This window comes from Amphibalanus amphitrite, unplaced genomic scaffold, assembly GCF_019059575.1.
Source record: "Amphibalanus amphitrite isolate SeventyFive unplaced genomic scaffold, NRLGWU_Aamphi_draft 000931F_arrow, whole genome shotgun sequence".
Classification (NCBI taxonomy): domain Eukaryota; kingdom Metazoa; phylum Arthropoda; class Thecostraca; order Balanomorpha; family Balanidae; genus Amphibalanus; species Amphibalanus amphitrite.
In genome coordinates, this window is record NW_024882425.1 from 25615 (window position 1) to 37415 (window position 11801).

The following is an 11801-nucleotide window of genomic DNA, read 5'->3' on the forward strand; positions in this document are numbered from 1 at the left end:
CAGTAGTTTGATGACCGATCAATTCTCAGTCGCGCAAGATACGTCAAACGATCCGTTTGGTCATCCGATTTTCGAATATCTAACTTGTTTTTGTATATTCGAAGCATTTTGGGATGAGGAGCCAAAAAACCTCTTTTCTGCCCTAAAGTGTGCCCCAAGAAGTCGTAGAACCTAGCCCCGCCTCTGATCCACAGACCACTAGTGCCATCTCTTGTCAGCCGAACAAGCCGCAGAAGTAAATAATGTCACGTGACCTTTGCACACGCTACAATTACTACGCAGCTGTAGTGGGGGAAGCGGGGCGGAGGCGTGGAGAGGGACGCGATCGGTCGGCTGGGGTCAGGTCGCCGAGGTCAGAGGTCATCCGCCGGAGGGTGTTTGAGCGGTTGGGCCGTGTGGGCTGGGGCCTCCGGAGTGGGGAGCATCTGGACCTGTCTGGAAACAAGCCCTACAACGCTGTGACAGTCGAGAATATTGTGAGGAAAGAGAGAGAGAGAGGGAGAGAGAGAGAGAGAAAGAGAAAGAGAGGAGAGAGAGAAAGAGGGAGAGAGGGAGAGAGAGAAAGAGAGAAAGAGAGAGGGAGAGAGAGAAAGAGAGAGAAAGAGCGAGAGAGAGAACGAGAGAGCAAGAGAGAGAGCGAGAGAGAGCGAGAGAGCGAGAGAGAGAGAGCGCGAGAGAGCGAGAGAGAGCGCGAGAGCGCGAGAGAGCGAGAGAGAGAGAGGAGAGAGGAGAGAGGAGAGAGAGAGAGAGAGCGAGAGAGAGAGAGAGAGAGAGAGAGAGAGAGAGAGAGAGAGAGAGAGAGAGAGAGAGAGAGAGAGAGAGAGAGAGAGAGAGAGAGAGAGAGAGAGAGAGAAAAGGAAAACCAGAGAGGGTAAAATGAGAAAGAGGGCAATGGGGAAATCAGTGAGAGGGAGCGAGAGAGGAAATATCTAGTTGTGTCAACTTGTTTCGCATATAAAATGTAAATTTGCTTTCCATCATTACAGCATCGGATTGGAAATTAAATCTTAGCATCCTTATGATAAACCCAAGTTGACGGGATGAAGTAGCGGCGGAACACCTTCAAGCACTGCCGACTTTTGGTCCTATTATTTCCATGCAACGCTCATAGGGCTAATGTTAAAATGCCAAAATCAAAGGGGGCACGGTGCCCCGGTGCCCTCCCCGTTCCACCGCCTATGACAGGATGGGGACGCTTTTATGGTCGTCGTTGGGAGCTCGGCACTAATGGGGTCTGGGGGTGATGTTGAAGGTTTTGCAAATGTTTCATAAAAGAGATGCTATTTTTTGCACAACCTACTAAACATTTTTTACGTTTGCTATGAAAATGTTAGCCCCAATTCCTTCAAGATCAGGTCCACGACTCCACAGCTTACAACAGGAGCTAGCTAACAGTAACATAACAATTAACCCGCGCCGTGTTGGTGGCATGAATTTTCCGTCGAGTGCTGGGGGGGGGGGGGCGTTTCACGCTCCTCCGTCTGACTCAGCTCCTGGGCCACGTAGCGACACGCGGTAAGCGGCAATCGAAAGAGCGTCAAAAATAAGGAGGAAAACAATCGGTCATTTTAAGGTCAGGGCAAAGGTAAGGTCACCAGGGTTCATCAAAGGTCAAATTTTGTTGATTTCAACGATTTTGAACACCCGACGGCTAACTCGGGAACCAATAGAGCTACAGCGCCGCGGAAAAGCGCATTCGATAGCTCTTTTAACGCTCTTTCGCCGCCATGTTCTCAAATTTGACCTCAGATCAACGGATTAGCCCCCAGAGGGCACCGCTCTGATTGACCTCAAATTTGACCTCAGATCAACGGTGTTTTCACCGCTCTAGCACGTCTCTGTCAAAAGTAAAAAAAAACTGTTGAAGACCTTTTATGTCCTAAAATGACATCAGGGGCACACACAGGGGTCACAGGTGCAATTTTCCGATTCAGTGTGTCATGTTTAACTATGGACGAGGGTGTAGAACGAAATTCGTTCAAAAGAGGCGCATTTCAATATTCTCCCATTGACTTAATACCTAATGGAGCAGTCGCAAAATTGACCTGACCTTAGGCCACAGACATAAAAAATCCGAGGTATCCATTTTATACATACCTACTGTTACCCTAAGCAATTACTGAGAGTTTTAAAGTGATCGCTCAGTCGGTGTAGCTACAGCGAGCTTTGGAATTTTTTTTTTCTGAGGTAAGGTCACTTGACGTTACCTGGTGACCAGACATTGAATGACGCTACGCGTCGCGTCACCGTTTTTGAGATATTCGCGAAAAACCTGAGGGGGAAGGGCGTAAAAACGCCCCTCCCCCAGCACGGCGCGGGTGGTCGACATAGCGACTCGGACTGAATTAATGCCTTTAACGTTTCAACGGTTGAATAAGGTGAGAGGATTGAGGTAGGCTTGTATCGGATTTTCTTCTGCTTGTCGTAGTTTAGGTTGAAGTTAATTTCGCGAGCTGTCCATAATCATTTAAGAGGGAAAATTCAGCTGCACATCGTTCGGGTCAAAGTAATACCAAACATTCTCAAATTTTGTAGTAAAGAGCCGGTAGTCTACGAATATATTCAAAAAACAATTAGAAAAAGAATAAGCGGACCGGTTTCGTCTATCAAAGACTTCTTCAGCGCTTTTTCAAAAACGTATAAGAAGAAAACTAGCACAGTGACAATCGTTTGAAATAAAATTGGATTCAGTAAGGACTAAGAAAGAACTTCATTGTCCGAAAACCGCTGACAGTTGATAGCTCAATGACACTTAGAGCCGTGCATAAGGAGGCGTGAAAACACTCTCCTCATCTCGTTCTATTACGAGAGGTGCCTGTCATGGCGTGAGAAAGGTGTTCTCAAAATAAATGACACTGTATGAGTGAATAAATAATCCGCGCCCCCTTGGGCTATTAATAGGCGGACCCTACCACCTGATCGGGTGGTGCAGCCGTTTCACCTTCCACTTGAGATCTCGGAAAGTTACCGACCGATTTTGAACATTCAAAGAGCGTTCGATAGCCCCACCACGGAACTACCTTGTTACCAGGTTTCGTTGACCTAGGTGCAACCCATGACGCCACAAGTCAGGTCAAAGGTCGCATTTTTTCACCGATTTAGTCTAAGGAATGCGTTACAGTCAGTTAACCCTCGCCCGTATAGGGGGGGTCGAACGGACCCCCCCCCATGGTTTTTCGCGAATAACTCGCGTAAATAGCGGCCGATCGCGACGAAACTTTCAGTACCCTCGCGTTTATCAATTTCACACCTACCCTGAAAATTTCATGACCCTGACCCAAATGACCTTTGACCTGTGACCTACTTTTCGAGACCATGTTTGGCTGGAATCGCGATTCGGCGCATGTCGGCTCGCATTAGCCGCGCGTTTGCAGTCTTTTCGTGGTTTCAAGCGTTCAAACATGTGATATGATGTTGCTCCCATGCATTAGGGTGGGTGTCAAGGTCACTTGAAGGTCAGGTCAGGTCATTGACCTTTGATGACCTCGGTTCACTTTTTCGAGTTTTACATATTTCTAGGCCAGTTTTTGGAGCTGAATTCGAATTTAGCAACCATATGAACATTTACGAAGTAGTTTTGGTGCCTTCGTAACATGTTACGAAGCTGTCAGAGGCGGTTGCCACCTACTACGAATACCCTTATTGGTTGACCTGACCTGACCTGACCCGACCTGGCCTAAATACATGAAGACATCATCTGTGGTCAAAACTAACATGATATTCGTGATCAGCACCCCGAAAACCCCCATAGCAGCCACACTTTACGACGTTCTAACAGGGTCCGATTTTCCCGCCTTTGGGGTCATTGACCTGACCTGCAAGGTCAACCAATGACCTGGGACCTTAAAATTGGGTATCATCGGCTTCCTCTCGTCACGGGCAACACGCTCGTTTTTTCCGCGAAGCTCTAGCTCGATCAGGGGCGAAACGGCAAGGGGGGGGGGGGGGGTCCAACGGACCCCCCCCCCCCCCTTATACGTTCGCGGCTGGAAAAACACCAATACGGGCGAGGGTTAACACATCAAACAAAAAGCATGTTATCGAAAAACATCGATGTAGCGTTGGTTGTCTAAAACATATGTTGCCTTAACCCGCGAGTTGCTGGGGGGGGGCGTTTAACGCCCCCACTTTTTTCGCCGGGCCATAGCATAAAAACGGCGCGCCGCAGGCGCGCCAAATTTTGGGTACCTGTAGGAAACTAATTGAAGTTTATTGTGACAAAGTTTCAAAAAAATCGGTCGGAAAATTTTTGAGATATCGAGGTTTTAGTGACGTCATGATTTCTGAGTTTTCGACCAAAAACGGCATATGTTCAAAAAATCATATAAAATCACAGAATAGACATACAGACATGCCGTAAACGCCATTAGACTGCCAATACCATGATCAATCAAATGGCTATCTTCGATTATTGATTGTCGTTCCGCATTTTCCAAAATCTTGAACTGAATCTTGGCAATTTTTCGTGACTACTTCACGACCATGATACATGAATTTCTTAAATTGAAGTTTTTGAGCCGACCACGTACACATATGATAAAATGAATGTCACCATCGTGTTCTACGCCCCAAATTACCTATAAAACATGTGTCACAGGCTGCGAATATCAGTTTTGATTTTCGGGGATATGTGCCTACCCGGTTGACCTGACCTTGACCTTGACCTATGCTTGACTGACCCCTATATGGAGCTGACACTCTTGTAGGCCTTATAGGGTGGATTGTGCACCGTTTTGACAGAGTTTATGGCGAGAGGCGCCCATTGCGAAGTCCTGAAGTCCATGCTACTGAAAGCCCGATTTCAGGTGTTTGACCTGACCTTGACCCGACCTGTGACCTCAAAATTCAACTTTAAAGTACTCATCTGAAGCGTCTCGTCGCGCTCTTTCGTTTGCCGCCTCGTGCGTTTCGCTGCGCCTATTGGTTCTCGAGTTATCGGCTGGGGGCGTTTAACGCCCCCCCCCAGCAAACGGTGGGTGGCGAAATACCCCAGCAACTGCCGGGTTAAGAGGTCATTGATGCCAGGTCAGTTCACAGAGGTCAAGTCATTAAGGGTCACAATATGAACCCAACTATGCTATAGGGTCGTGTGATACATGTTTTATGGCTAATTTTACATTTAAAATTCAATGGTGTGGGCTAGACGGCCATTGGGGCCAGTTTAGATTACATTCTGGTGGAGGTCAAGTCAAGCTCAGGTCAAAGAAGGTCAGATTTCAAAGTTGATATTTTGCATAAAAGGGGTATCTTTTCGATGATGCAGCTCATCACAGGAAATCCATTGGTGGTCTTTGACTTGCTCTGTGTGTTCTGTGACGACTGAAATTTGAATTTGAAAATTTTACGGAATAAATTTTGAGTAGTTTTTTGCCATAACTTTGCTAAAAATGGAGCTATCGAGTTCAAGTTTGGCATATCTAGAGCAGATAGTTCTATAACATATATTTCAGTTTTAATTTTGAAAGTTGTTGGTATTTTGGGGGCGTTATACTTCTATAGTTTTGATGGTCAAAATCAGTTTTTGTTTGGAAATAAGAGTTTGGTAGCACTGTTTATTTTACGCCTTTTTGATCTTGAATATTTTTCGTTATCTTCAAAACTGTAAGCGTGACAGCTCTTCCCGCTAAACCTTTTATTGGGTCGAAAATGACAGAACATGACATCCCTCTGACGTCATTTGTGGCTAACCTTTTATAAGAGCTCTGGAAAAATTTGGTCACAAGGTGTAAAAATGATGCCCGCAGGGGTCTTGAAAGTTTAGTGGCGACATTTGCTATACTTTAGGAGATATCGACTGAAAAGCAGAGAGGGGACCGTTTCGCGCCGCCCTCCCCCTCAACGGGGCTTTCAGTTGCTGCTCTCACAGAACTCTTGGTTATATTACAACGTAGTGGAATTGCAAGTGGCAGTATAAGCTTCCTGCCAGCGCCGGCCCAGAGTTTTAACATGCAGGCTGAATTTTAACATTTAACTTTTGAATTTTTAAACCGTTGAGCTTTTTATAAGTTGTATGAACTGTTCAGCTCCTTTTTTGGTCCATCACAGCGGGCTTGTATGTCATTTGTCAACCAAAATCGAATTAAAAACTTTTATTTGGTCTGGCTACCTCGCCAACTTCTTAACTGGATCGTTTAGTAGCTTTTGACTGGACACTGCCCACGTTGTCTGTCTAGCTTTTCGTTTCATAGACACGAGAAGAGGCTGCTGACATCGTTTGTCGCGGTTGGATAATACCAATCCACGTCCCAGTGGCTGCTCGATCGCACTTTCCCTGGCCCACCTCTCCCACCAGGCTAGACTTTGCCCGGCACAGCCGTCGACCCAGTGCCTCGGGCGGTGACCCGTTCAAAGGGGCTCACAATTCGTATGGTGCCGTGGCTCTCAAACCAATACAGAACAGTGAAACGCAAAGGCTCACTTTCCATATAAGGCGAACGGCTGATTCTGGCGCCGGGGCTTCATTCATGCTAAGGCGCCCAATCACAGCGCCGCATTTCAGTTAGTGTCGGGCGCAAAAGCTACTATGCTCCGCCCCTCCATCACGTGACCCTGCCCTCACGTGGCCTCAGTCACGTGGTGTTTCCACTTCTTGGCGCATGGCGGCGCTAGTCTCGCAGGGGCGGTGGTAGCTTGCTCCCCCGCCGTCCGAGGGTGATGGGTAGCAACTGCTGGTGACTGTACACGGGCCTGATCCGCCTTTAAACAGATCCTTCGGTCCGGTGACATGTCCCGAGGGCACGGCCTCGCTTCATGTCCCGGAGCAGCCCTCTGACCTGCCGGGCCCGAGAAATCGGGATAGCCCCTGTTATAGCGTGAACCCAGCTCGGCACCACAGCACCACACTCCTCCGATCACCGGTCAGAACTGTATTCCCACTCGATCAGCTGACCAGACTCAACCCACACCGCACAGCTGAGCGCCCCCGGCTATAGGTCAAGCGAGCGCAAGCCCGCTCTCAGGGACGACGGATAGGGCGGCCAGTGGCGCACCCAGGCACGCCAGCCAAGAGGCTGTGTGACAATCTACCACATTCCTCCCCCCTAGTTAACAACTATTTTCTCGGTCTCAGGTTATAGCGCGGTACCTGCGGCGCTGACACAGGCTCGCGACACTCAACACTCTCGCCTCGCGACAATTGGACGTCACACTTCAATCGTGAGTTGAGCTCACCCCGTCCCTCCAACCCACGAGCCGGCCGCCCCACTGGGGAGGGAGACGAAGGCCTCTCCCGTTCCGGACATTCCGCTGGCGGTGGCGGAAGCGGCGTGGGAGTCGGCGGTGAAGGCGTCGGCGGTGAGGGCGTCGGCGGTGAAGGCGTCGCCTGCGACGTTGGAGTTGTCGGCAGCGACGTCGGCGGCGTTTGAGGAGGCCGCGGCGCCGCCGTCCAGTCCGTCGGCTGTCGGACGGCCTGGTTCCCGGCGACCGCTCTCGGGACCACCTGGTCCAGATGGCGCTGGAGGACTCGTCCGTCGTCCAGCCGGACCGTGAGCTTGAGTCCCGAGATGTTGATGCAGTGTCCGGGTAGCCAGCGTGTTGTCCTGCCGACGCCGGCCAGTCCCGACACCTGTGAAACGAGGACAGACATTCCTGGTAGTATGGTGCGCTGCTGTGCCTGTCTATCATACCGCTCCTTCATTTTCCACTGCGAGCTGACAACACGATCCTGCAGACTGGGAAGCATACAGTCGAGACGAGTTCTCATGCGCCGCCCGGTCATTAGCTCTGCTGGCGTCACTCCGGTAGTGCTGTGGGGAGATGAACGGTAGGTGAACAGCACCCTTGCCAGCTTGGTGTGCAGCGTTCCATTCCCCTGTTTCCTCAGACCCTGCTTCACCGTCTGCACTGCCCGCTCAGCCAGACCGTTGCTTTTTGGAGACAACGGCGCAGTGCGCAGGTGTGTGATACCATTCTGAGTACAGAATGACTGGAACGCTGGTGCCACGAAACACTGAGCATTGTCTGATACCAAGAACTTGGGAATTCCCCAGTATGCAAACGTTTTCCGCAGCTCCTCCATAGTAACCTCGGTTGTTGCCCTAGTTGTTACATGTACGTCAATCCACTTGGTATATGCATCCACTACAATGAGCAGCATTTTCCCCTCCACTGGGCCACAGTAGTCAATGTGCACCCGCTCATATGGCCGGGACGGGAGGGACCACGGACTCAGTGGCGTGACGGGCGCTTGGTGGCGGTATTGTTGACAGGTCACACACGCCTTAACCATCTGGGTTATGTCAAAATCTAGGTTTGGCCACCACACGTACATTCTGGCAAACCCCTTGGTATGGCTCTCTCCCATATGACCGTCATGCAACATCTGTAGCACCCTCTCCCGCAACTTGACTGGAATGACGACTCGAGCTCCCCACAAGAGACATCCGTTCTGGATGCTGAGCTCACCTTGCTTCGTGCGATATGCACTTAACTCCGGTGACTCGCCGCTCCTGTCCTCAGGCCAGCCGTCTCGGGTGTACTGCAGCACTCTGCTGAGGGTGGCGTCACGTTCAGTCGCCAGTCGAACCACAGCGGCGGTCACTGGCGAAGCGTCCATCATCTCCACCAGGTGCAGAGTCTCGCCGGGCTCTGGCAAGTCTCCAGCAGCTGTCGGAAGAGGCAAACGGCTGAGACCATCACAGTGTCCCTGTCTCGATCCTGGTACATACTCTAGCTTGTACTGATAGCCCGACAACAGCATTGCCCATCGAGTCACTCGCGGTGAAGCCATCATGGACAGCGGCTTGTTCTCCCCCAGCATGCCCAGGAGGGGCTTATGATCGGTCCGGATAACAAATTTCCGACCTACCAACCAATGATGAAAGCGGCGGACCCCCAGAATCACCGCCAACCCTTCCCGGTCCGTCTGTGAATATCGTTTCTGCGTGTCTGTGAGCGATTTCGAGTAGAAGGCTACCGGCCTCTCTCCCAGGCGCTTGTCAACCACGCTCAAGACACACCCAACCCCGTAGGGAGAGGCATCACAAGACAGCACGATCGGTGCCGTCTCGTCAAAATGAGCCAGCACCTGCGTAGACTGCAGCAGGCTCTTCCCCGCCAGCCACGCGCTCTTCTGATCGGGTCCCCACTGCCAGGGTTCTCCCTTTTTGAGCAGGCGGTACAGTGGTGCCAGCACGGTGGACAGATTTCTCACAAACTTGGCATAATAATTGATCAACCCTAGCCAAGCCTGAAGCTCCTTCAAGTTTTTTTGGAGCGGGTGCGTTTTTGATAGCACTGACCTTGTCGTCGGTCGGACTCACGCCGTCCGCGCTGATGCGGTGTCCCAGGTAGGTGATAGATGACACTCCAAACTTGCACTTCTTCTTTTGCAGGCGCAGGTTGGCCGCCACCAGCCGCTGTAGCACCATCTCCAGCGAGTTCTGGTGGTCCTGTGGGGTTTTTCCAGCGATCATGACATCATCCAGGAACACTCCCACCCCTGGTATTCCAGCCAAGAGAGTTTCCATATAACGTTGAAAGATGGCCGGAGCACTCGCGTACCCGTATCCCAGTCTGGTTGGCACCAACAAGCCCTTGTGTGTGTTTATGGCCAAATATTTGCGACTCTTCTCCTCTAATGGCAGATGGTTGTACGCATTTTTCAAATCTATCTGACTGTACACTGTCGCACCTTGTAGTTTACTGAACATCTCGTCTACTTTTGGCAGAGGATACTTTTCTAACGGCGTGACCTTGTTTACTGTGAGACGATAGTCTGCTGCGATTCTGATCTCACCTGAGGCCTTCTGGCAGGTCACGATGGGCGTCGCCCAGTCGTTCCACTTGACCGGCACCAACAAACCTTCCTTGATCTGCCGCTCCAACTCGGCGTCCACCTTCTCCCGGTAGGCGAGTGGCACCGTCCGAGGCTTGTAGAAGATGGGCTTCACGGCTGGATCCACTGGAATGTTGAGCTCTACATCCCTCGCACAGCCCAGATCGTCCTTGAATAGCTCGGAGTATTTTTCGAGCAGTGTTCCCATGGCTGGACTCAGAGTCATCGCAAAAATATTGTGCCAGTCCAACTTGATCTCTCCCAACCAGTTACGGCCTAGTAACATCGGACCGTTACTCTCCACCACAGTCAATGGCAATCGATGACTGACACCCTGATACAGCACGTTCACCCACGCCTCACCTCGGACTGAGAGCTTCTCACCGGAGAACGTGCGAAGCAGACGGCTGCTCGGCTGCAGCAACCTGTCTCCGTCCGGCCAGAGCTCCTTGAAGCGGCGGTACGTGCAGACGGAGACGGCGGCGCCGGTGTCCAGCTCCATCTGCACCGACTGACCGTTGATGCTGACGTCGACCTTGATTGGAGGCTTCACCAGACTCGGCCGCTCCTCTGCACATGTGAACAGATCGCTAACCAGAGCGTCAACCTCACCAGTCTCTACTTCCATCTCCAGTCCACCCTCGGCACCCTCCTGTGACTCAGACTCGGGTAACATCCCCACACTGTTCACCGTGCCAGCTCGGTGGGCTGCACTGGTGTGTCCATAACGAAAACATTGAAAGCATTTCTTTCGGCGAAAATAACAGTCCTCTTCTGCATGCCGGTTACTCAAACACCTCCAGCACTTATCTTTCCCGCCCTCCAAGGCCTTACTTGTGTGATGTGTCATGCCAGCCTGCTGAGCTGGGCCCCTTGGAGCTCGCTGCTGTGTCGCTGGCCCCGCTGCGGTCGGCCGGCTCCGCTGCTGTGACCGAATCTGCTGCACCTCTTGTCGCGGCGGATCGGCCGCCTCCGCTCCCGACAGCTCCTGCAGATTCCGACCGGCTGTCTCCATGGCTACCGCCATCTCTGTCGCTTTCTTCAGAGACAACTCGGGTTCTGACAACAGCCTGGACTGGATCAGGTCAGACTTCACACCACATACGAGTCGGTCGCGAATCATCTCTTCTAGAAATGTACCGAACTGACAATCACCAGCGAACTGTCTGAGACGAGCGATATACGTTTGTATCGATTCTCCTGGTAGACGGTAGCATGAAAAAAATCGAAACCGTGCGACCGTTACCAACGGCTTGGGGTGATAATGGGTCGTTAGTTTCTCCACAATCAGCTGATACGTTGCACTCGCCGGTTTAACAGGGGATAGTAGCGATCGTACGATACCGTATGCCTTGGATCCGATGTTGCAGAGCAGAGTCGAACGTTTCTTGGCCTCATCTGTGATGTCATTTGCCACAAAATACTCTTCCATACGCTCGACATATTCTTCCCAGTTCTCTTCCTCCACATTAAATGGCTCTACTCTGCCCACCGGCATTTCAATTTCTTCTGTTCAAATACCTCGTCGCCAATGTTATAGCGTGAACCCAGCTCGGCACCACAGCACCACACTCCTCCGATCACCGGTCAGAACTGTATTCCCACTCGATCAGCTGACCAGACTCAACCCACACCGCACAGCTGAGCGCCCCCGGCTATAGGTCAAGCGAGCGCAAGCCCGCTCTCAGGGACGACGGATAGGGCGGCCAGTGGCGCACCCAGGCACGCCAGCCAAGAGGCTGTGTGACAATCTACCACAGCCCCAGCGTGCGCACCAGTGCGGTGCCACCTGGGGTGCGTGACAGGAAGCGTGCGGTCAAGGCTGTCCCGCGTAGCGGGTGCCGAAAACGATTCGTACCACTGCACTGCCGTGTATATGTTGCAGGCACTTTAGAAAATCAGTCATTTTGTAAAATGTCTAGGCATTTTACAAAAAGACGGCTGTTTGAAAAATGACTGAACGCAACCAGGCTTTTTTTCAAAATGGTTAGCCATTTTACAAAATGACTAGGCATTTTGCAAAATG

General features: G+C 51.2%; 1 protein-coding gene across 2 annotated transcripts; it reads right to left on the minus strand.

Moving 5' to 3' along the window:
- Nucleotides 1-6850: 6850 nt before the first annotated feature.
- Nucleotides 6851-11341, minus strand: LOC122368193. Of its 2 annotated transcripts, XR_006254197.1 has the most exons (3): nt 9240-11341; nt 8404-8604; nt 6851-7564 (listed from the first exon to the last, which is right to left on the minus strand). XR_006254197.1 is itself a non-coding variant. In XM_043341906.1 (2 exons), exons 1-2 carry the CDS (start codon nt 8756-8758, stop codon nt 7167-7169), a joined length of 753 nt encoding a protein of 250 aa, XP_043197841.1. In that variant the 5' UTR covers nt 8759-9164; the 3' UTR covers nt 6851-7166. The 2 variants fall into 2 exon arrangements, 1 of the variants encoding a protein (XP_043197841.1); XM_043341906.1 differs by lacking the exon at nt 9240-11341 and having other exon boundaries at nt 8404-9164.
- Nucleotides 11342-11801: the final 460 nt, after the last annotated feature.